The following is a 25,455-nucleotide window of genomic DNA, read 5'->3' on the forward strand; positions in this document are numbered from 1 at the left end:
GGCTTGTTCTTTTTTGTCAAGCTTGCTAGAGGCTTATCAATTTTATTGATCTTTCAAAAAAACAGCTTTTGGCTTATTTTTGTCCTCAATTTCATTGATTTCTGCTCTTTTCTTTTTCCTTCATTCTTGAAGATGTGGTCTTGCTTTGCTTATTCTTTTCTAGTCTAAGATGGAAGCTTAGATTATTGCTGAGACTTTTCTTAACATAAGCTGTCAATGCTAATCAGTTCCTTCTAAGCACTGCTTTAACTGTGCCCAACATTTTTAAAAACTTCAAAATTACAACATTTCATTTTTCTCCATTTAAAATATCTTCTGATTTCTCTTGAGACCATCTTTTTGGTGGATTATTTATGAGCAGGTTATTTAATTTCCAACTGATTTGAGATTTTCCCTTCTTTACGGATTTCTAGTTTAATTCCATCATAGTCAGAAACATGAGTTGTATGATTTTTAATGTAAGATTATTTTAATAACCAGGATATGGACTTGCCTTGATGATTGTTCCATGTGCAGTGAAAATTTTTTGTTCTTTTTTTCGGTAGTGTTCTGTAAATGTCAGTGAGTTGGTTAATGGTGTTGTCTAGCCCTTCTAACGTCTCTATTAATTTTTTGTCTACTAGTTCTATTCCTGATGGGAGTATTGAAGTCTTTAACTATAATTGTAAATTTGTCTAGTTCTCAGAGTCAGATGTGTTCCTTCATAATATTTTGCCTCAGGACAATTTGCTTTGTAGTTTTAAAAATTTTTAATAGAGTAATAATTTTTATTTTATTGTATAATCCATATTAAAGACAGTGATTTAAATGGCTCCTGTGATGTATGCAGTATTAGATATATCAAAGGCCCTGAGTCCCGGCTATAAAAACCTTAGAACTTGATGACTGGCATGTATTTTAACTATTTATTTTTCCCCTTTTACTGGAAGACCCGTTTATGAGACTGCACTAACAGGACAGAGGAGGATCGGTGACATCCGTCCGCCCGAGCCACTGTGTTCCCTGTCATCACGCTGCTTTCCCCATGCGTGCAGAGAAGGCCAGTTCATCTCGCATTCTGCCACTTTGTAGAGATGCTCTCTGCCATGCTTCCCACAAGAGTCTGCCAGACTTTAGGAACAGCCACACTCTCACTGTTGGCACAGATGCTCATCTCTTTGGAAGCTCTGTAGTTAGGGTCTGAGTGGAAGCCCGCTGCTGTGTCTCCTCCACTATGGAACTCTTCCGCCTCTGACCAACTCTGACCCCAGGTGAGAAGAGGCTTCCCACATATCAAGCAGTTTTTCAGCCTCAGCCGAGTGTCCTTCAGTTCAGCTCAATTCTGACTACATACTTGGAGAGTGGCAGGCCCCACGAGTTAAGGGCTCAGCCCCATGGGCCTGCCCCTGTCCCAGCTTCAGATGCCAATCACTGGTCCAGGCTGTCAGCTGTGCTTCTGAGCAACCACCCCAGACCCCTCCTTGGGTTCAGCTAATTTGCTAGAGCAGCTCACAGAAGTCAGAAAAACAAATTACTTACCTGATCACTGCCTTATTGTAGAGGATATAATTCAAGAACACCCAGATGGAAGACACGTAGGGGGCATGGGAGGGGAAAGGGTGCAGTTTCCCTGGTCTGTGGACACCATTCTCACATCTCCACCTGCTCACTGACCAGAAAACTCCATGAACCCTGGATTTGTGGGGTTTACAGAGGTTTCATCATATAGGGTGAGAGATTAAGTCATTGGCCATTGGTGACTGACTCAATCTCCAGCCCCTCTCTCCTCCCTGGAGGTCAGAGGTCGGGGGTAGGACTCAAAGTCCCAACCCTTTCTTCCCAATCGGTTTCCCTGGCAACCAGACAGTATTCTTAGGGCTGGCCAAAAGTCACTTCAAAACTGTGTGTTGAAAAGGGGGCTTATTACGACTGACAAGGCACTCCTTTCGCTTTCTGGCTCTGGAGCTGTTTCTGGGGCCGAGACGAGTGACCACATTCTAGAGCTGCTGTTCTCCTTCCCCCACGCTCCCAGCTTCCCTTGGTATCACTTCTCTCCTGTCTGAGTACATCCTTTGGCTGTTTCTTTAAGGCAGGTCTCTGGCCATCAATTCTCTTAGTTTTCCTGCATCTGAGAATGTCTTTATTTCACCCTCATTCCTGAGGGATATTTCACTGCATATAGAATTCTAAGTTGGCAATTCTTTTCTTTCAGCACTTTAAGAAATGTGCCACTTACTTCTGGCCTCCATAGTTTCTGATTTAAAAAAATGCACGTGCAGATGAACTGTCCCCCTGTAGGTCACCTCTCACTTTTCCCTGGCTGCATTCAAGATGTCTGTTAGCTTCCAAAAGTTAAGGATGTGTCTGGGCTTGGATTTCTTGGGTTTATTCTGTTTCAGCTTCACTCAGCTCACCTGGAAGGATTTTAGCCATCATTTCTGCAGATGATTTTAAAGCACTACACTCTTCCTCTTCTCTTTCTCTGATTCCTATAACACAACCTGGAAACTTTTCTCCAGCCCTTTTCTGTTCTTCAGATTGGATGATCTGTGTTGATCTATTATCTTTATTTTGTCATCTTCAACCTGCTATTCCGTCTATCCAGCAAGATTTTTTAAATTTCAGTTGGAGTATTTTTCAGTTCTAATATTGTCAGTTTTCCTATTATCTATTTCTCTACTGATAATTTCTGGCTTAATACTTATTTCAAGTATTCATTTGAACTTTTCAATAATAGCTTCCTTCAGGTCTATGATGGCAGCTACTGATGACAGCCATTTCCATGGTTTCATATGCTGAGTAATCTGGAGTGCCTCTCAGGTATTTTGAATATTACATGGTGAAACACAACCAAGTCCTGTGGAGAATGCTGGCATTTTTGTTCTATCGAGTAATCAATCTGTTTAGGCTCATGCCCCAAGTCCTGGCCTGCTGGTTCCAATGCCAGTTCAGCCTTCAAAGCTTTTGCAGTGCTCTTTGGACCTGCCTCACATGTACAGAATTTTGTGGTCAGCCTGAGACCTGAGGAGGGGTCTGCCAGGCAGCCCACTCTCAAAGGTGCTTGGCTGGCTAATTGGGATCAGGGGGACAGTGTGAACAAGGACAGCAGGTGAGGGAAGGCTGGGGAGTTACAGAATGTGTATAGCATTATTCCATATTTGTGCAAAAAAACGAAACAGTGTATATGTACCTCCAAGTGCCTGGAGAAAAGGCCTGGTCTCCTCTAAGAAGGGATGCAGAATGTTGGTGAGGGGTGGTACTACTTGAAGGAACTCTCACTTTCGACTCCACACTTCACTTTGAGTTAGGGCTTCTCTAGTGGCTCAGTGGTAAAGAATCTGCCCACCAGTGTAACAGACTCGGGTTTGATCCCTCGGTCAGGAAGGTCCCTAGAGAAGGAAATGGAAACCCACGCCAGTATTCTTGCTTGGGAAATCACATGGACAGAGGAACCTGGTGGGCTACAGTGCATGGGTTCACAAAGAGTTGAATGCAACTAAACAGCAAATCTCTTTAAGTTTCTTTTGCCCATGCCCTATCCCTAATTTTCAAAGCAATAAGGTTGAGGGAAAGACTGGGGAAAATGTGGAGTTTAATTCAAAGTATATACACAGAAAGTATCTTTTCCTGGATGTAATATACCTTACTGAATATTTATCTAATGAAAAATACATTTAGGAGTCAATATAATCACTGAATTCTCTTCAACCATTAATGTACTAATCAGAATTACTGCCCACAAAACAGAAGCTTAGCCTGTAGTATTAATGAACTTTATTCACATTTTTCCAAGTAACTACAATATTAAATACAAGCTAAAAGCAACACACAGTTCTTAGAAAGCACAGCCCCGAATGCCCACCGCCTGAGCCCTGTGACTGTAGGTGCCTGGCCTTAGTGCCTTCAGAATGGCAAAGTGAGTGCAGTGCTCAAAATAAACAGACAACAACAAGACAGGGGGACAGCTCTGAAACCAGTTCTGCTGATTATAAAGAAATCCAAAAAGAAGCCTCCAGTGTCTTCACTCAGGTGTCCTGACTTTCAAAATGGAGAGAATAAAGGAGCAGCTTTCTCCTCTCACACCAGCAGGCTGGGAGGAAACCTGGGCCTCAACCCTGGACATGGCTCCTCTCACAATTTGGTACTAAGCAAACACTTGGAGTGGACAGCTCCCTATTCAGCCTATTGTACAAAATCCATTTCAAATATTATACATGGTTACACTTTTAGGATCACTTTTTAAATCCTATTTAACTGATCACAAGACTATGGTAAGGACCCATGAGTCAGGCGTTGGTAATTTGATCCCAAACCAACTACAGAATCAGACTGTATAAATATTAGCACCATTTTTTATCCAGTCCAGTAAAATGTAAAACTGCCCACTAAGCTATTTTTCACTGAAGTAGTCAACAGGACAGTTGTTTTCACTTTTAACATATGCTTGGCCCCTCTTCCTCCTTGCCAGTAATACATTTGAATACTTTGATGAGCAAGTACTAACATTTCTGCTGGTAAAGTTTATGTCCAGCACAGCCTCAGCACTCAAAAGCCACCTTTCTGTTGTGCACTTTAGCTGCGTCATGCAAACTCAGCCCGCTAAAATGCACAACAGAAAGGTGGCTTTTGAGTGCTGAGGCTGTGCTGGACATAAACTTTACCAGCAGAAATGTTAGTACTTGCTCATCAAAGTGTTCAAAGCTTTCAAATTACTAGTAATCTATGTCTGATGAATCAATGACAAGGCTTTTCATAAGAAGCACCACAAATGTGTGCTTACTACATTACAAGCAATTCAGATAAACTATACCCTCTTTTACTTTTAGTAGACTTTAAAAGAAATGTATATAGGTACTTGGGAATTTTCTGGCAGTGGGGGAGAACAAGCATTTTGACACCTCATAAATAGAGCAGTCTTTTAGGTTTTAAAAGGAAGAAAAAGGACAGATTCCTATTCTCATTCACCTCAGTCCAGAAGTATTCAGGTGTTACTTAATATTTTATTATTGCTTTTAGTAAACACAGAAAACAAGTTACAACAAACTGTTTTAATTAAGAACTTAAAAACTAAAATTTTAAAAGGAGACTCTTATGCAGCAGTTATTTCAATCTATATTTTAAATATCACTGGATTCTCAGTTTCAAACTTTTCAAAGTGAAAGGCAATTTTAAATTACCTCACTGTTTCATAAGCTGTCTTAAGGAATAAGAACATGATCACAATGACATTAGTGAGAAGGAAAAAAGTAGGACATCAAGTTGTTACAACTTAAAAAATTTTGTAGGTTCAAAAGACCATCTTTACCCCTAAAGAGAAAGAAGAAAATGAAACCCTAACCAACTAATGGCTTGGACACAGGAAGGGGACTCCCAGTTACTTCCTATTGACTCATTCATTGTTCATGCACATTAAAAACACTTTAAAAAATCTTGTTCATTGGTCCTCTACTTAAAAGGGGGGAAATACTGGCCAATATCACCCTCTAGGTTCTTCCAGATCTGCATGTGGAGTTTGCAGTAGTAATTAAGCATATTAAATATAAGTCTGTGTTTTAAAGGACAGAGTCTGGCTTGCTCAGGGCCTTGAGGGGTCGGGTTTCTAAGGCAGTCCATCAGTGTAGACCTGAGCTACTCCCACAGCCTCTTCCTCAGACTGCAGGCTACAACGGGAACAGAGCACTGGAGCTGGTGGTTGGAAGTACACATGCAGGAAGTGCTCTAAAGGAACGGTTTCCACTGCCACATTACCGCAGAAATTTCATCTTCAGGTTCCTGCAGTATTTAAGGGTTATAATAACAGCAAGATTCACCAGAATCCCTAGCAAGGACATTTTGGACAACACATAGACCTTTCTTTTACTAAACATACACTGTAGTGACTAGGAGAGCTCTCTATATATTCACCTCAAAATAATGCAAATATTTTAAGTTTTTTTTAAAAGCTCATGATTCTTCAATAAGAATTTGCAAAGCTTAATATGATTGTGTAAGATGATACTGTGGGAAGATTTTACATGTAATAAAACATTTTTGTAGAAATCAACCATAATACTTCAAAGACCCAGAGTAAAAATATCAAGGAAATGCTCAAATGCACATCAAACACCAAATTTTCATTCACACATCTCTACATGGTAAGCTGGCAAAGAACTTTTTTCTCTCTTATCAGGAATTTAGCATTCATCCTTACTGTAGATTCCTGTCTCTACTAAATGGAAAAAATGCTTCTCAAAACCACTTTCTACCCCAAAAGCAAATGTGCTGGAGAGAAGGAAACACTTCATTGAAACGCTCACATCTATGCCCATACACACAGCAGTATGCCCTCACATTAGCTTCTACACAAAATCTACCAGCTAGGAACCTATGAAGAATGTATTTCAACCAAAAGTCTGAACAATGTACATCATCAAGGCTTTGTTATTGGTACGTCCCATGGAGGAGAAAAGCAGGGGTGGTCCACATCTCTAATCGGTAGCTCAAAATCTGTCCCCCATCCCCAGTAAGCAAGACAATCTCAATTTACTAAGTGAAATTTCAGATTTTAAATTGTAGGTATCATTGCTAAACTCTTCTAGAAGAGGCAAAGTCCACAGTGAGTGAGTGCCAAAAGGCCAGGCTGCAACAAGTGACTGGTACCCCATTAAGTGTCCTTAAAAAATCTTAATTAAAAAGTGAGTCTTTGACTCAAAAGAAACTTCAGTACTACTTCTAAACACTTCATTTACTGGAATGCACTTGAACTAAACTATTAATATGTGCCTAGATGACAATTTAAAGAGAAAAGATGACCCTCACCCAGCCCAGATAGTTCTTAAATATCACAGGCCACATGAAGTGGTACTCGAACTGAAACGCAGAAAACATTTAATTGTTTAGGAACTACCAATGTTCTACAATGCTTTCACTATACATGGAATCAAAGGTAGTGTTGAAACTCACTTTTATCTTGATGTTCAAAGCAAACTACACATAAGGAAAAGGAATCTTCTGTGGCAAGCTGGCGTGACCTTACCAGCTGTAGAATCTGAGAAGCTGTTCAGAACAGGAGGAAAACAGGCTTCACCTAAACTGAGCACAGATACTGAAGTTAAGCATCTGTCAGCCATTTAAAGGCATTTGGTGTCAGTATCTTAAAAGATTGAGATGCTTTAAAACAAAACCCTTATAAGAATATCAAAGATTTAGGGAATTCTCCTCATAAGTAACCAAGTTTCTATGGCTTCAGCTGCCACCCTACTGCTGAGGTAGGTGACCAGGATTCATCGAAAGAGACAATCTTTTGGAAATTCCCCAAGAAAAATCTTGCATAATCAGTTGGTTTCTTAAACCCGTGTCCAATTTCTTTTGATAGTTTTTGTCTTGTTCTTTTCTTTCATTTACACTTTTAAAAAGAGGTTGTCCAAGCAGCTGTTCCTTCCCTCAAGCTCTGGCAGAGTAGCATCTCATATACTCTGTCATCCAAGGGTTCTCCGAGGAGGCAGGCTTGACCCGCCTATTTTTCTCCACATCAGCAGAGTGAGCCCGCTGCCTCTGAGCTGCCAGCCTCCTCTTCTCCAGCTGCCTTCTGCTCTTGGCTCGCAATGCTGATTCATGGATCTAAGGGGAGTCAGAATGAATGAACAGTCACTCAAGTGGCTTTGGCACTAATTTTCCAGAATATTCACAATGAAGCTTCCTCCAGGTCACCTGCAGCAGGGCAGAGGCAAGTCAGTCTCGCCATATTCAGGACTTCTGTGAATAAAAGTTTCTCCAGAAGAGCCATTCCCCTGAGTTCTGTCTTACCCATTGTCAGCAATACAGAAACTAGGCAACAGAAAATGTCCACCAGACTAAATTTCAGTTTAAATGGTAAGCAACTAATCTACATGTGCCTTGAGAAACTGGCTCTGGAAAAGGATTGGAACTCCTTTGCATTAAGCAAGAATAAGGATTCCATTGAAGGAATTTATATATTTTATAGCAAAATACTAGCAAATTTCAAGATTTTACCACCTAAGATGTTTAATGAACCCCATTCAACTTAACTCCACAGGACTGCCAGAGGACAACTCTGTTATCTCAAATATCGCTCCGAACAACACTATCTGCTAGAGTTCAGAAGTCTGTTTGGTAAACTTGGACTGCGGTATTTAATGAGAATTCAAACAGCCTGCACCTCTGCTTCTCTTCACCCCCTCTTTGCTTTGGGCTGGTGGATGCTGTTAGCACTAACACAATCACTGCTGTATGACCCCACACGTGAGGCGCCCTCTTCTGCCTTGTTCTCAGGTCTTTGCCTGGGGACATGCCAGGCCTGAGTCCAAGGAGAACTAAACCTTGGGGGAGGGATGAGCAGGGGACATGCACTCTAATTTAATCCAAAGAGAAAACAGGAGTCTAGATAGTTATGGAGAAACACAGGAGATGTGATCTGATAGACAGACAGCAACAAGGGGCTGAGGCGTGAGATGCCAGTTATCACGTCCAACAGAGCAGGAGCTTCTCAGGAGGCCAGAGGCAAATCCAGACCGGCAGCTGCCAGCCCTGGCTGTGCCCCTCGGCCATACCTCCTGGGCCCCAGGAACTTGAGAGCCCCGTGTCCTGCCCCTTCTCCACCTGGCTCGGTGTCAGTAAAACCTTCCAGCTACCAGTTCAGTTCAGTTCAGTTCAATCACTCAGTCGTGTCTGACTCTTTGCGATCCCATGAATTGCGGCACGCCAGGCCTCCCTGTCCATCACCAACTCCCGGAGTTCACCCAAACTCACATCCATCGAGTCCGTGATGCCATCCAGCCATCTCATCCTCTGTCGTCCCTTTCTCCTCCTGCCCTCAATCCCTCCCAGAATCAAGGTCTTTTCCAATGAGTCAACTCTTCGCATGAGGTGGCCAAAGTACTGGAGTTTCAGCTTCAGCATCAGTCCTTCTAATGAACACCCAGGACTTGTCTCCTTTAGAATGGACTGGTTGGATCTCCTTGCAGTCCAAGGGACTCTCAACAGTCTTCTCCAACACCATAGTTCAAAAGCATCAATTCTTCAGTGTCAGCTTTCTTCACAGTCCAACTCTCACATCCAGACATGACCACTGAGAAAACCATAGCCTTGACTAGACGGACCTTTGTTGGCAAAATAATGTCTCTGCTTTTCAATATGCTGTCTAGGTTGGTCATAACTTTCCTTCCAAGGAGTAAGCTTCTTTTAATTTCATGGCTGCAGTCACCATCTGGAGTGATTTTGGAGCCCCCCAAAATAAAGTCTGACACTGTTTCCCCATCTATTTCCCATGAAGTGATGGGACCGGATGCCATGATCTTCATTTTCTGAATGTTGAGCATTAAGCCAACTTTTTCACTCTCCTCTTTCACTTTCATCAAGAGGCTCTTTAGCTTCTCTTCACTTTCTGCCATAAGGGTGCTGTCATCTGCATACCTGGCTTGGTGTCAGTAAAACCTTCCAGCTACCAGCTAACTCCCAGCAAAACCCCAATCTCTAGGCAGCTAACACCCTGCATCCTGTTTGTGATCAGATGCCCAGTCCTGGGCTTTCCTTGGCCCATCTGAGACCTACCATGTCCTGAAACATCACAGCAACCACAGGTATGATAGCCAGTGACGGCCAGGCCAACCCCACCCTCCAGGGGAAAGCAGAAAAGCCCGTTCACTGGCACCTACCTCGCGCATGGGGGCAGAAGCACAGACGTTGTGAGTCTTCTGGCTTCCTGTATCCGTCTGTTTCTCTCCCCACCCGTAGAGGGCAAACGGGTGCCTGTGTTCTTTTATTCTCGCGGATGACCTCTGGGGACTCTTGGTTCTCCTGCCTCCTCGGGCAGCTAAGGCACCTGGTGGTGGCTGAGGGTCGGTGCTGCTGGCTGCTTTCTCAGGGCCTCTCACCCGGATCTGCCGTTCAGGCTTCTCTTCTACGTCTTTCACTGGCAGCGCTTTTTGAAAAAGGGGATAAGACAGGATGAATGCTTTAAATTCAGGTGTACATATAATTACACACAGTTTAAATATCTGGGATGGAAAATTCACAAAGCCTAATTAAGTCAGTAACTGTTTTACTTACAGCTCGATTCTACACGTTTCACTTAAAATGGACAGACAGAAACAAGTTAGTCTGTCCCATTGTAAAATCAACAGTAAATACCAAGATTGAACCAAGCCTATTCAAAAGTAACAACCATCATTCACATTCTGAGATTATGAGTCTCAATTGAATACTAAAAGCTAAAAAGCTAGAAAACACCAGGGCCTAATAGCTTTCCCCATGATAAATCCAGTCATTTTACCATCTTGCTTCAGGGACAGACCTGGATTTGTGACAATCATTCACCAGCTGCAAAAGGTTAGTTTTTAAGTTACTCAACTAGAGCTTCAGGATTGTACTGCTTTGTCATGCTCCAAAACTATGGAAAATGCTCCTTTCAGCTCTCCCCAACTCGTTATAAGAGCTGGCTGGTGACCTTAACACGAAAAGCCCTCCATCACAATAAGGAGTGTTTTCCATAGCTCCTCACCTCCATGTACAACTGGGTGCACCCAGGGGGAGGAGCCGGGAAGAGGGCTTTTATTCATGACAACATGAACCAGGGCCCCTGGCCTACACAGTCCTAAATCTGGCAGCAAGGCTGGTAAAACTCTGGTGGGGAATGGACTGCACATCTGAGGTGTACTCAGATATTCAGGACACACTCCAGAACATAGCTATTTCCCCTGATTACTCTTTATGACTATCCAATCATTATTTTTATAACCATTTGTATAATCCTATATGATCTGATTATCTTAATGTGATCTTATACAGGTTGTATTCCTTGTGTAAAGCCCTAGTGAACCTATGTTTTATCTCTGTTCTTTGGAAGGAATGATGCTGAGGCTGAAACTTTGGCCACCTCATGCGAAGAGTTGACTCACTGGAAGACTCTGGTGCTGGGAGGGATTGGGGGCAGGAGGAGAAGGGGACGACAGAGGATGAGATGGCTGGATGGCATCACTGACTCGATGGACGTGAGTCTGAGTGAACTCTGGGAGTTGGTGATGGACAGGGAGGCCTGGCGTGCTGCGATTCACGGGGTCGCAAGGAGTCGGACACGACTGAGCGACTGCACTGAACTGAAAGAGCTCCTTGTACATCCAGGGCACCACTTTACAGACCCCCCTTGCTCAAACCTGTAGAAAACCCCTTGCTCCCGAGGCTCCAGAATCTGGCTCTAGGTGGTGATTTTACAGGTTCCTATTCCCAAACCCCATCATTTTTAGGACATACTCATGTCCCTCACTCATAGTGAACACTTCCCTGATGACATCCATGTAATCCAGACACAGTGCACATGTGTGAACCCTGACACATCACCTGCATTTCTGTCTTCAGCAATGACCTTTATCTACCAAATCATTTCCTTTATTATTAAGCATTTTAAGGAGTAGACAGCACACGTCCAGCCCTAGGGTTCAGCGCTTCGCACGGCTCTGCACCATATCTATAAACCCAGCACTCAGGCTGTCTGGGGACACGTGAGATGCCAGTCTTCCACTGAATCCTGAGAACCCAAGTCCCCTCATCACTCACTCTTCTGAGTAATGTGTCCACACCTCATCCTCTTCCCTCCCCTGGATCTAGGTAGAAGGGAAAGAGCCCATCAGGACCTAGACAACGGGAAGTAGAAGGGGGTCCATGCCTGGCGCAGTTACGACACTGAGAGAGGGGGAAACAACTCATCTTCAGGGATTCATTTCCTTCTCTTCCTCTCCAGCCCCCATATGCCTAACTCAGACCTTCCAGGGAGCATGTCCACAGAAGATGATAATGATTTGGTTCACGGGACAAGCTGAAGCCAACCAAGGAGAGATTAGGAAAGAGAATTCCAGCAAGTGGGGAACTGGCTTCTACAAAGACATGAAGAGAAGAAAGAATAATTAAAAATGACAGGTACATAGAGTCTATGGATGAAGGCATGAGTGGGTAGCAGTGGGGAAATAGAGACCTTCTATGCCAAACACAGGAGTTTTATTTTTTCCTAACAATGAAGAAGAATCACTGAAGGATTTTAGGCTTAAAAATGCTATGGTCCTATCTGCATTTCAGGAATGAGGCATCTAGCAACAAACTTTCCCCCAAAGAGGTGGGGGCAGAAAAGATGAAGAGTCCAGGGTAGGGGGCAATGCTGGCAGGGGCCAAACAGGGAGAAAAGGAGAGAGTGCCCACCATACCTGGCTGGTGCTCAGACTCACCTGGGCACCTGTGAACTAGGAGGTGGTACCCTGGCCTCTCCAGATAGCCACAGAGGGCTAGACGGGCAGCTGAGTGGGTGACAGACACAAAGCAAATGCTGGGAGGCAAAGAGGAATCTTGGGCCCCTACAGGGGTTGGGAGTGGATGGTCACACTATCCTCCAGCAGAAAGCCATCAAAGATGGGGAAAGGGTACTTGACGACTCAGGTATGAGACACCCCTGGGACCACCAAGCAGGCCACAGCAGGACCCTTAATCAGGGGCCCTAAAGAGAATGTGGAATTGGAGAGAGTCATAAGCAGGTGGGTGGGGGCTGAGCCTCAGATGCAGAGCAGATCCCCTAGAAGGAACAGAGTCAGCGGAAGGGGAGCAGAGGTTGGCCCCCTGGACACCAGCACCTACTGAGCTGGTAGAAGGGATGAGGAGAGCCAGAGAGGGAGCCAGGGAAAAGAACAGCCAGCAAAGTCTAGAAGCTTCCAGGAGAGAAGGTGGGGAAGGATGTTCAGAAAAGGACAGAGCAATCAACAGAGCCAAATTCTACAGAGAGGGCCGGAGAATGAGGACAAAACAAGACTGGGCATTCTAGGGCTTAAGAGTCACAAACTGCTATGTAAACACGAATAGCTACAAGGGCACACTGCACAGCACAGGGAATACAGCCAGCACTTTGTCTAACTCTGGATGGAAATTGTGGATCACTATGTTGTCCACCAGGGCTTCCCTGATAGCTCAGTTGGTAAAGCATCCGCCTGCAATGCAAGAGACCCCGGTCCAATACCTGGGTTGGGAAGATCCACTGGAGAAGGGATAAGCTATCCACTCCAGTATACCTGGGCTTCCCTGGTGGCTCAGCTGGTAAAGAATCCACCTGCAATGCAGGAGATCTGGGTTTGATCCCTGGGTTGGGAAAATCCCCTGAAGAAGGGAAGGCTACCCACTCCAGTATTCTAGCCTGGAAAATTCCATGGGGTTGCAAAGAATTGGACATGCCTGAGCAACTTTGACTTTCATGCTGTACACCTGAAACATAAATCAAATAACCTCAATAAAAAAACTGGATGGTTAAGTGCTATGTTAGGTGTGCTGCACCACAATTAAATAAAATGAAGGAACATGAGATAAAATATTTACACAAGTTTTGTAAAAGACAGACTTGGGTCTGGACAGTCAGGCTGTCTCACATGACCGAGAGGAGCACAGGCAATAGGGAGAGCCAGGTCGCAGCAGGCTGCAGATCAGGGGGACCCCAGTGATCTCCTCACCATGGATCACTGAACGTTCTGACATTAAAAACACCAGTGTCCACCAGTATCCAACACAAGAAACTAAAATCCTCTCTAGGGAGCCTGGGTCTCAGATTATTCCTACAGATAATTTTCTGAACACCAACAGTGAGTGTCCTGGGGATGATGACCAGTCACTCAGGAGACAAGACAGTAAGGAGGTCCAGCAGGAGCGAGAGACTTGGGGAAATGGGGTTATCACTGACAGATCATAAAACTAACATGTATTTAAAGAAGGAACACAAGCTCAAAAATACCTGTAGCAGGAAAAAAAGATGGAAAACACAGAAGAGAGAGAACTTATTACTATAAAATTAATACTTATAAAGCTCTTGAAACAGTGCCTGGTACAAGATAAGTGTATATATGTTTCAAAATCCTATTCAAAGTTTTAAATAAAGCCATTTCCAGGCAAATAAAAGCAGTGTCATCACCAGTTATGGTGGAAGATTCTAATAGCACCTTTCTCAGTAACTGACAAAAATCAACTCAGCCTTGATTTAGGACTATGCTGTTCATTACAAAAGCCATGAAGCAGAGGTGACTTAAATTTAAGTTTATATTAATTAAAATTAGCTAGAAACAAATTTTCACTTCCTCAGTTATACCAGAGTGCTCAAACATGTGGCTCATGGTTAGCATGTTTCACGGTCCAGACAGAGAAACTGCCCATCATTACAAAGTTTGACTTGAACAGATTGATTTTTTTAAACTATTTGAACAAAATTAACACATTTGACCCAATGGGTACATACAGAATACTGCACTGAAAACCGCAGAATACACAATCTTATCAAGCACATGCGAACATTTACAAGAATTTACCCAGCCAAAGCTATAAAGAAAATCTTAATATAGTCACAAAACTGGAATCATACAGTATGTATTCTCTGACTCCTGTGCAATTAAGCTAGATCGTGCTCATGCTCAGCCACTTGAGTCATGTCCAACTCTTTGCAACCCTATGGACTATAAAGTCTGCCAGGCTCCTCTGTCCATGGGATTCTCCAGGCAAGAAGACAGGAGTGGGTTGCCATGCCCTCCTCCAGGGTATCTTCCCAACCCAGGAATCAAATTCCCATCTCCTGCTCACAGATGGATTCTTTACCGCTGAGCCGCCAGGGAAGCCCTAATTAAGCTGGATACAACAGCAAAAGTATCTTGTACAATCTCCAGCTAGAGGAGAATTCCCCGGCGGTCCAGTAGTCAGAACCCCATGCTTTCACCACTGAGGCTCAGAGTTCAGTCCCTGGTTAGAAAACTAAGATCCTGTGGGCATCGTGGCGTGGCCAGGAGATAAATAAAATCTCCAGTTATAAAATTAACATTTCTGTTTTTTTCTTAAATTGAACTACAATATGGTATTAGTTTTAGGTTACAGCAAAGTGATTCAGTTATATAGATATATTCTTTCAGGTCACTTTCTACTATAGGTTATTATCAGATATTCAATATAGTTCCTTGTGCTATACAGTAAATCCTTGTTGCTTATCTGTTTTATACATAGTAGTTTTTAATCTGTTAATCTCATACTCCTAATATATCCCTTTGCTTAAAAACATTTCTAAATAATGCATGGGTCAAAAATAAATCATATGATTTCACAAAAATGTAAATGTTCTCCATGTCATTGAGCTATACACTTAAAAATTGTTAAAATGATACTTTGTGTTGTGTCTTTACCATAATTTTTAAAAATAAAAAAGTAATGGTGATAGAGAGCATAATCCCATTCTTATTAGAAATATTTCTAAATTTCTTCATTAAGTATGATGCAGCTAAAGCAGTAATCAGAAGTAAATCTAGAGCCTTAAATCAATATATCAAAAAGAAAAAAAGGCAAGGGAAGAAAAAAATAACCAATAATAAGCATCCATCTTAAAATGTTATAAAAAGGGCTTCCCTGGTGGCTCAGTGGTAAAGACTCCGCCTGGCAATGCAGGAGACATGGATTCAATCCCAGTCCAGGAACATCCCACACACGACGGAGGAACTAAGCCCGTGCACCTCAACTGCTGAGCCTGTGCTCTTTAGTCTGGGAGCCCCGGCTGCAGAGCCCGCGTGGGACAGCAGCCGAAGCCTTTGAGCCCTAGAGCTTGTGCCCCACAAAGAGAGAAGCCACTGCAACGAGGAGCCTGCCCACGGCAATGAAGAACAGCCCCACTGCCGCAGCTAGAGAAAAGGCCATGCAGCAAGCAAGAACCCACAGCCAAAAATAAAAATAAATTCAAAATAAAAAAGGATGTTAAAAAATTATAAAACTAAGCACTAAAAAATGAAACTAAGGGAAAAAATCGTGAACTAATAAACACATAATTAACAAAACCGACATGGAACAAAAATGAACAGAATTCACAAACCCCTAGCAAGACTAATACAGAAAGAGGGTAAAAAATAAAAATAAGTAAAAACAGAGCAAAGGAGGTCATCAGGTTAAATGTGCACTGGTGACACAAGATTATAGTCCCTTCCTCTCCAAAGCCACTAAAGGGAAGGAACAAAGGCCAAAGAGGGAAGGGACGACAAGCAAGCAGCCAGAGACACCAGACAAATTTTGGAAGGTGCAAGGTGATGAAGATGTAGAAATGACTCACGGGACTCAGCAGAATGATGCAAACTCCCTGCTGGAGAAGGGCCCACAGGACGCCGTGGAGCCATGCTGTAACTGGCACTGAGGCACCAGACTTCCCAGAAGGCTAGGCCCAGTCAGTGCCCCAGGCCATGTGCTCCAATGACAGCTTAACAAGGATGTGCCCCGGCTGGGAACCAGGGTCCATGCTGCCTGCCCTAGAACCTGGGCAGATTTCTGTGAGCAGAGAATGGGGTGAAAGAGATGCCACATGGCTCCTGGAAATAAGTCATGATGGGCAATACAGCAGCTGCCCAGCTCTCTCTCAGGAATGCTCACTGTTGGAGGCCGGCCTGCCAGCGATGAGAAGGGCCAGGCACATGAAGAAGTCACCTGCAAGTGTCCTAGCAGACAGCTGCAGTCAGCACACAGCAGAGATAGGGCACACCCTGTGCCTTGGCCAAATTCTAATTTACAGAAACCATGAGCTCACAGCTGAGAACGGGAACCTGAAGTACTAGTTTCCAGGTTAAGCCTGTTGTGCAGCAATGATACTCCCTCAACAGTCCTTGCTGTGGTCCTCAAGGCCCGTGGCTGCCGCCCACCCCACCCCATATAGCCCAGGTCCCTAAAGGAGGAGGACCAGCAGGCAGAAGGCACAGGAGAAGTGAGGGGGGGCAGGATGAAAACAGGATGGCATGGTAAAGAATGGGGTTCCTCCTCCTTTCCCCCAGCTCTGTTCCCGGGATGCTGACAGCCAGGCTCGGGCCCTCCCAGGCAGGAGGAAGGAGGAGCAGTGTCTGGTAAGCTGACACAGGAACAGGCGGGTGCTGATGTGGGCAGCCCCCAGAAAAGCAGCCGAGTCCCCCTACAATTTACAGTCACAAGCTCCTCCATGCACACAGCTCTCAAAAAGCCCTTCAAGCTTCCCTCTTAAATAAGCAGATAGGCTAAAAGCAAGCATTCGAGTACATCCTTTAATAAGAAAAAGACCAAAGTATAGAGAAAAAAACTAGGCTTGGACTATAAGAGAGCTCTCAAAGGATATTTATGGCTTGGCGAGGGTGGGTGGGTCAGGGGGGAGTGGAGGGGGAATTAGAGAAAGGGATGCTATTTTTTGTCAATTTTTAATAGAACATTTGGGACAAAAAAGCAATCTCTTTGAAATTAAAAACCAGAATGGTAGAATTTAAAATTTCAACAAAATTTAGAAGATAAAATTGAAGCATTCTCAAAACAAAACCAAAGTTCTAATTTTTCAAAAATAAATAAAAATACTAGAGGTTTGCTCCAGGAGGTATACAAACCAGCTAAAAATAACTATCAAGAAAAAAATGAATAGAAATTTTAAAAAAAGTTTTTAAAATGTCTTTTGGCCTCTCTGAATGGCATGTGGGATCTTAATTCCCCGACCAGGGATCAAACTCATACTCCTTGCAATGGCAGCATTGAGTCATAACCACTGGACCACAAAGGAAGTCCTCAGAACAGAAATTATTTTAAACAGTGCCTGAAAATAGATGTTTCTAGATTTAAAAGGCTCACCAAGGGATTCCCCTGGCAGTCCAGTGGTTAACTCTATGCTCCCAAGGCAGGGAGTATGGGCTCAATCCCTGGTCAGGAAACTATATCCCACACTCCATGCCATGAGGTGTGGCCTAAAATAAGCTTATTAAAAACCTAAATAAAAAGTCCCACCAAGTTATCAGCCCAATGAATGAAAAATGACACATAGTATTTTAGAATACCTATGATAAAGGGACTGTCCTAAAACTTCAAAAGAGAAAAAGGTCACATATACAAAAGAAGTGTCAGATGACATGGTACTTCTCAACAATAAGACCAAAACCTAGGATTCAATATAATACCTTCAAATACTGAAATATCTAACCTAGGACGTCTCTGTCTTGCCCAAATGGCAATCCAGCCTTGGATAAAGGCATTTTTAGACTTCAAGGTGACAAAACCTTTACTTCCCTTTCAACATTTCCCAGGATTTACAGAAGATATGCTCCACCAAAAGGAAGGGAGATTGGAGGCTTCTAGAACAGGGATCAGATAAAGGAGGAAAGCAAAAAGAACACTTGGCAAACATGAAGAGAAGTTCGAGCATGACAGCAGTGTCAGACCTGGACAGCATAAAGTCTAAATTAAAACAAGAGCGTCAAGGGCCCCCCAAAATTACTTCCCCAAGGAGGATAACGCAACAAGTAGAGCACCTAGCGTGCCTGGCATATAACAAGTTCTACAGTCCCCCAGACTATTTCTGGCTACGTTATAAGAGAAAAAAGAAAAGCAAATATACAAGTAAAGCAACAATTACCTCTAGGGAAAACATAAATAACAAAGAAAATGTAATCAAAATGTACTGTATGGATTATCTGCAAATAACACAGAGCCATGATCATCCAAATATAGAATAGTACTTAAATGAAATAGTCATATAGTTAATACTGTGGAACAAAAGAGGTGCTTGCGTATGTCTAGGTGGGAAGAAGGGAGGGTTTGAGGAATAGCTAAGCTAAGATCTTAAACTAAATCATCTCCCATTATGGGAAGTCAATATACAATTTTCAAAATAAAAAAGCCAGCATTAGTCTGAATGAGACAATCATTGGCCACAGCGCTGAAAAGAAAGGTAAAGAGTTACTCCAGGGAGCAAGGGGCATGGGTGGTGAATGGGCCAAGATTACTTTTTCATTTTAAGCATATTTTAAAAAATTATGCATATGCATAAGTGGTTTAAAACTAAAATTTAACTTAAAAAGAAATGTGAAGAAAATGAATTGGAGACATTCTGGACACTCTTGAAAGCGTGTTGGCTACAGAGAGAAGGCATTTCACAGTGAACAAGCATTCCCACACCTACACCCCACACACAGGCAACTTCCCAAAAGCTTTTTAGTACCATCTCTTAAATAAGAACAAGAAGCCAAGAATCATTAGACATTTGAGGAAAGCTGCTAACTTGAAATACAGGATTACAAATTAAATTAAAACACACACACATCCAGATAAAGGGAGGGGAAACCTGTGCCAAAGAAACATGCAAAAACTAAAAATTCCTAGTCCTCAGCAGGACAAGTGAGGATACTATATGTAAAAATCAAGAACAGAATACTATTTTTTAAAGAGGATTAAAAGAAGGAGAGAAGGAAGGAAAACCCAGAAAACAATTCATCAGTTCTTAAGACAGATGGATTGGAAGCCAAAGTAGAAAATTAGAGGATATATTTGTAAAGTCTAGCATCCAACTAAGGAGTTCAGAAAGAAAAGAGAAAAAAATAATAGTAATAAGAAAACAAGAAAACTTCCCAGGATTACAAGACAGAAGTTTGATTGCAAGGATTCGTGAAGCACATTAGAGGAAAACAGGCCTAGACAGAGGATAATTTTCAGAACACAGAGGACAAAGAGAAGACCCTAGAAACTTCCAGAGGAGGGAGTATGTTATCCACGAGGGATTTAGAGTGAGAACGACACGGGAGTATAACAGCAACTGCAGAAGTCCCAGTACCAGACAGCACTGCCTCCAGATTTCTTAGAGACAAAAACTTCCAACCTAGAATTTCATGCCTATTCACAAACTTACTGAATTGTGAGGGTAGAATCTTTTGACATGCAAGATCTCAGAAAATTAAGCCTCTCACACACCCTTTCTCAGGAAGGTACTAGAAGATAATCTCTGCCAGGAGAGGATAAACCAGGCAGGAAGATGATGTGAGACGCACACAACAGAGGGTCCTACCAAGAGGGAAGGCAGGGAGTCCCTGGGGTGGCGGCCAAGAGCCCTCCCGAGACGAGACAAGGCAGCAGGCTGCCAGAGCAGCACGCAGGCCCGGTGGAAGTGGGTCAGAGGCCCCGGGAGGGATGTCTTACGATGGGGAGGGTGGCAGTGAACCTGATGTGTTGGTGGTATTGCAGCAGAAGAAAAGGGAATCACAGCAAACAATGCAGGGTAGCTCTAAGCAACCTCTTCAACAGGCCCTAACTGAATCTAAGTAATTCTATGATGACTATACCAGAAGGGTGAGGACGGACCAGATGTATGGGTTAGGAGACCACTAAAAAGAATTAAGGGCTTCCCAGATAGCTCAGGGAGAAGGCATTGGCACCCCACTCCAGTACTCTTGCCTGGAAAATCCCATGCACAGAGCAGCCTGGTAGGCTGCAGTCCATGGGGTTGCAAAGAGTCGGACACGACTGAGCGACTTCACCTTCACTTTTCACTTTCACGCACTGGAGAAGGAAATGGCAACCTACTCCAGTGTTCTTGTCTGGAGAATCCCAGGGAGGGTGGAGCCTGGTGGGCTGCCGTCTATGGGGTTGCACAGAGTCAGACACGACTGAAGCGACTTAGCAGCAGCAGCAGGTGGCTCAGTGGTAAGAATTCACCTGCCAGTGCAGGAGACATGGGTTTGATCCCTGGGTCAGGAAGATCCCTTGGAGGAGGAAATGGCAACCCACCCCAGTATTCCTGCCTGGGAAATCCCATGGACTGAGAAGCTTGGCAGGTTGCAGTCCATGGGGTTGCAAACAGTCGGACATGACTGAGCAGTTGAGCGCACATACACAAAAAGCATTAAAGCCAATAATAGACGGTACTAAAAACTCAACAACAACAATCAACAAATCTTAATAAAAGCCATGTTACTTGGAAAAACAGAATTACACACCAAGGAAAAACCAGAGGACTGGGAAGTGGTCACCTAAGGAATAGGTAATTGGTGTGGGGGTGGAGGGCTGCTGTATCTCTGTACTAAGCCATATATAACCATATGATTCTATGTGTACATATGGCTTCAGTAAAGACAAGAACTAAAGGTCTATGTTTCATAGAAACTCAAAAGAGTGCTCATCATTCTGTCCACTTAAAAACAAGGACTTTCAATCCTGCCAGACATAGGGATGAACAAAAGTTGTGATAGGCATGAGCAAAGCAAAAGATCCTGGGATGGAGAGTCCTGAAAGCAGAAACATTTTTTCTTCCCAGCTTCCTAAACCAGAAATAATAAGAAATAACTACCTCAGCCAGCCCCTGGGAGGATCCGGTGTCTCTAAGGGAACAAAAATAATCATGAACTCTTACAAACACAAGCCCCATACTCCATACTACAATGCTATCTAAAAACTGCATTTATATACACCTGGAAATAACTGACAGCTCTTTCATAAGCAATGAAGGGGACGAACCAAGGAGAGAGAAAAGCTCATTCAGTCTGATAAAGTGCATCTCATAACTGAGCTAGTAACTCAGTGCCCCATACTCTCCCCATCTTCTGTTATTCAAACTTCTAGCAAAGGTCAGGAATGAGTGGGAATTCACAAGTAACATGTGAGGACGGAGGGGCAGCCCTGCCACATGATGGGCCGAGAACAGCTGGAAACAGTATAACAAGACTCAACTTCCTCTCCTCCTCAGCATCTCACAGACAAGCTAGGATGAGAGTCAAGAGACAAATCTGATCAGAGTACCACTTACAAGGCAGTAAACAAAAATAGTCACCAATCATTGATTCTGAGCTTCTGCTTCTTCATCTATAAAATGGAGGTAAACGAGGTAAAAACAACGGTCCTCCCTCTTAGAATTGTTCTGAGTGTTGACTAAGAAAATATATACTCTAAGATCGGAGACTGGATGCATGACAAGCTCTCAGGCCATTTTAGTTATTTGGCTCACTGGGATCTCTTTAAAACTGAGTGACGTCGGGTGGTGCCTGGCCCAGGTCAGAGTAGAATAGAACCCCACGGGGTTCCTCCAGGCTGTATCTGGGGCATTCATTCAATTGGGCCCTGAGCACCAGCGGCCACTCGGCCCTCCCCGCTCTCCGGGAGCCCGCCTCTGCGACCCTCCGGCAGGAGAGAAGGCGCAGGGCCCCGCCGGGAGCAGCAGATGCACCACCCCAAAGAGCCATTTTCCAGCTGCCGCTCCCCAAGCTCACAGCAGCAGCTGGAGGAGAGGAGGCGAGCAGCCGAGCGGACCCGGCATTTAGAAGGATTATCTCCCAGCAGCCGGCACTTATGCAACAGTCTGTGGAAACACATACAAAATATTCCCAAGGGAAAGCGCGGCCAGGTCAGGGAGTTAACACAGAAAACAACAGCCCCAGTCACAGGACAATGCGCTTAGCTCACAGAGGTTAGTTCCTAACCTCTGGCCGTCTAATGAAAGCTGGGCTCCTCTCATAAAACAAATGAGCGTTCAGAAATAAACAGATGGGAGTTTATTGGTCCAGAGGCCATCAAGGCTACCTGGTGAAAACCTGGACTTCGCCAGCGGCACGTCTACGGCGTTCACAGCTGGCTCAACCCAGAGACACACTTTACGGAAATACAGGGTGGGACGGCGGGTGCGGGGCCGCCGCCTTCCTTATTTTGTCAAGGGTGGCGTATTCTCCGCCTACCAAAAATAGATTAAATAAAATTAAGAAAGAGCTCGCCCTGAGCTCTCACTGCGAGAAACGGCTGAGCGGTTCAGGAGACGCAAGCGCAAATCCAGCCCCGCGCGCTGGCCCCTCGCAGCCCCCTCCCCGGCCCGGTACCTGGCAGCGCCGCGCCCTCTGCGTCCCCGGCGTCCCTGGTCTCCGCGTCCCCCGCGGCCTCCACGCCCCGCTCCTCCGGCCCTGCGCGCGCCTCGGGCTCCGCGGGCGGCGGCGGCGAGCCCGGGGCGCACTGGGGCGCGGGGGCCCCGGTGCCCGACGACGCCGAAGACGCCGAGTCGTCCGAGGCGCCGGCCTGGCCCCAGTCGTCCCAGAGCCAGGGCGCGTGCGCCTGCTCCAGCAGCCGGCGACCCAGGCGGTAGTGGCGCAGCGCGCGGTAGCACGGCCCGAGCTCGTCCCAGCGCGGCTCCTGGTAGCGCTTCATGTACTCGCTCTTCACGCCGCTCCCCGGGGACATGGTGCCGCGCGTCGGCCCCGGGAGCCCGGCTTTCCGCGCCGCGCGGTCGCCTACAGAGCCCAAGACACGACACAGAGGCACGCCCCACCCCTCCGCCGGCCCAGCCCGCCGCGACGTTTAAACCCGGGGCCCCGCCCGGCCGCGGCGGGCTGGGGCGGCGCGTGGGGGGCGGGGGCGGGGCGGGGGCGGGGAGGTGGGGGCGGGGCGTGGGACGGTGGGGGCGGGGCGTGGGGCGAGGGGCGGGGCGTGGGGAGCGGGGGCGGGCGCGGGGAGGTGGGGGCGGGGCGTGGGGCGAGGGGCGGGGGCAGGGCGCGGCCCGCCTGGGGAGGGGGCGGAGACCGGGAGGGCGGCCCGGGGGCGAGGGAGGGCCGAGCGGCCCGCGCTGCAGGGCGCGGGGGTCGCCCGGGAGGGCGGCTCGCGAGCGCAGAAGCCAGAGGCCGCGGGAGCCCGCGGATGGGAGGTGGAAGAGGGAGGCGTGGGCGCGGGGAGCGGCGCGGCCTCGGGGTCTTGGGCGCGGGGAGCGGGGCGGCCTCGGGGTCTCCGGAGCGGGACGTGTGGGCAAGAGGGGCAGCCCCGATTACCTCCTTCTTGTACCTCCAGCCCCGCGGCTCCGGCGGGTCCTCGGCGCGAGTGGCGCAGCAGCCCGGATCCGCCCGCTCTCCCAGCGCTTTCCTGCCGAGCAAGATGTCGCTCCTGCAGCAACCGGTAGGGGAAGGCGCCGCCTCAGCCCCGGGAGCAGTCGTCTCCCGCGCGCGCTCCCGGTCCCCGGCCCCCACCCCTCTCGGCGGGGGCGGCGACTTCGGCGCCCGGCGTGTGATGCGGGCGACTCGGCTGGCCCAGGACCCCAGCCAGGTCCCCGCCCGCCCGAGGCGCCCACGAGCCTGGTTGTGGGAGGCGCTGCCCCGGGCCCCCGCCGCATCAGCAGGCGTCAGGGAACGGAGCCGCCCACCCAGCGACGTTGTGTGTTCTCTTCCCGCCGCTTGCAAGGGTCGCGCTTCCCAGAAACAGCCCCACGTGCGCGCGTTGGCTCTTGCTTCCTTTCCTCTGTTCACAACACCTGTTACTCTGGCTTTAACTCCTTTCAGTGCTTTGGTGTAACTCCTTTCTTGTCTACACCCCCGAACATTTTTTGAGTAAGTGAGTGAGTGAAGTCGCTCAGTCGAGTCCGACTCTTTGCGGCCCCATGGACTGTAGCCTATCAGGCTCCTCCGTCCATGGGATTTTCCAGGCAAGAGTGCTGGAGTGGATTGCCATTTCCTTCGCCAGGGAATCTTCCCGACCCAGGAATCGAACCCGGGTGTCCCGCATTGCAGGCAAACGCTTTACCGTCTGAGCCACCGGGGAACATATTTTTTTGAAGCTATTGATGAAAACTGCCAACCCACCCTCCCAGAGACCCAGGTTCACAGAAAACCTTGGCGGACTTGGTTGCTTTATGCTAAGTATACAATGTTGCGCTGATTGTTACAGTTTCCAGAGCGGTCCCGAGCAGATTCTTCCCCTTTATGAAAAGGAGCCTGGATACATTAGTAACTCAGATTTGAAAGAAAAGAAGTTCAGTTCAGTCGCTCAGTCGCGTCCGACTCTTTGCGACCCCATGAATCACAGGCCTGCCTGTCCATCACCAACTCCCGGAGTTCACTCAGACTCATGTCCATCAAGTCGGTGATGCCATCCAGCCATCTCATCCTCAGTTGTCCCCTTCTCCTCCTGCCCCCAATCCCTCCTAGCATCAGGGTCTTCTCCAGTGAGTCAACTCTTCGCATGAGATGGCCAAAGTGTTAGAGTTTCAGCTTCAGCATCAGTCCTTCCAATGAACACCCAGGACTGATCTCCTATAGGATGGACTGGTTGGATCTCCTTGCAGTCCAAGGGACTCTCAAGAGTCTAATTCTTCGGCACTCAGTTTTCTTCGCAGTCCAGCTCTCGCATCCATACATGACTACTGGAAAAACCATAGCCTTGACTAGACGGACCTTTGTTGGCAAAGTAATATCTCTGCTTTTCAATATGCTATCTAGGTCGGTCATAGCTTTCCTTCCAAGGAGTAAGCGTCTTTTAATTTCATGGTTCACCATCTGCAATGATTTTGGAGCCCCAGAAAATAAAGTCTGACACTGTTTCCACTGTTTCCCCATCTATCTGCCGTGAAGTGATGGGACCAGACTCCATGATCTTAGTTTTCTGAATGTTGAGATTTAAGCCAACTTTTTCACTCTCCTCTTTCACTTTCATCAAGAGGCTTTTTAGTTCCTCTTCACTTTCTGCCATAAGGGTGGTGTCATCTGCATATCTGAGGTTATTGATATTTCTCCCAGCAATCTTGATTCCAGCTTGTGCTTCTTCCAGTCCAGCGTTTCTCACGATGTACTCTGTATATAAGTTAAATAAGCAGGGTGACAATATACAGCCTTGACATACTCCTTTTCCTATTTGGAACCAGTCTGTTGTTCCATGTCCAGTTCTAACTGTTGCTTCCTGATCTGCATACAGATTTCTCAAGAGGCAGGTTAG

General features: G+C 46.0%; 1 protein-coding gene and 1 long non-coding RNA gene across 19 annotated transcripts in view; one reads left to right on the plus strand and one right to left on the minus strand.

Annotated features, from left to right (window-relative positions):
- Window positions 1–3,738: 3,738 nt before the first annotated feature.
- On the minus strand, window positions 3,739–23,830 carry CCSAP (centriole, cilia and spindle associated protein). Of its 3 annotated transcripts, XM_012105588.4 has the most exons (4): window positions 23,523–23,830; window positions 22,587–22,991; window positions 9,633–9,898; window positions 3,739–7,578 (listed from the first exon to the last, which is right to left on the minus strand). In XM_012105588.4, exons 2-4 carry the CDS (start codon window positions 22,939–22,941, stop codon window positions 7,402–7,404), a joined length of 798 nt encoding a protein of 265 aa, XP_011960978.2. In that variant the 5' UTR covers window positions 22,942–22,991; window positions 23,523–23,830; the 3' UTR covers window positions 3,739–7,401. The 3 variants fall into 3 exon arrangements, with proteins under 3 accessions (XP_011960978.2, XP_060262487.1, XP_042097050.1); XM_060406504.1 differs by lacking the exon at window positions 23,523–23,830 and having other exon boundaries at window positions 22,587–23,033; XM_042241116.2 differs by lacking the exon at window positions 23,523–23,830 and having other exon boundaries at window positions 3,739–7,668; window positions 22,587–23,033.
- The window catches only part of LOC132658632 (uncharacterized), a 56,667-nt gene continuing 54,486 nt past the window's right edge, over window positions 23,275–25,455 (plus strand). For all 16 annotated transcript variants that reach the window (XR_009598499.1, XR_009598504.1, XR_009598509.1 and 13 more), the window contains exons 1-2: window positions 23,275–23,401; window positions 23,542–23,646. This is a non-coding gene — a long non-coding RNA (uncharacterized LOC132658632). The remainder of the gene's footprint in view (window positions 23,402–23,541; window positions 23,647–25,455) is intronic.

The sequence above is a fragment of the Ovis aries genome, chromosome 25 (assembly GCF_016772045.2).
Source record: "Ovis aries strain OAR_USU_Benz2616 breed Rambouillet chromosome 25, ARS-UI_Ramb_v3.0, whole genome shotgun sequence".
In the NCBI taxonomy this organism is placed as follows: Eukaryota; Metazoa; Chordata; class Mammalia; order Artiodactyla; family Bovidae; genus Ovis; species Ovis aries.

Excerpts from the sequence above, each read along its gene's own strand:
- CCSAP (XM_012105588.4), bottom strand. The coding sequence starts at position 22,941 with ATGTCCCCGGGGAGCGGCGTGAAGAGCGAGTACATGAAGCGCTACCAG. Across the intron at positions 9,899-22,586 it reads AGAGGGCGCGGCGCTGCCAG|CGCTGCCAGTGAAAGACGTA; the intron begins GTACCGGGCCGG and ends TTTTTCAAAAAG. Across the intron at positions 7,579-9,632 it reads CTTCTGCCCCCATGCGCGAG|ATCCATGAATCAGCATTGCG; the intron begins GTAGGTGCCAGT and ends GACTCCCCTTAG.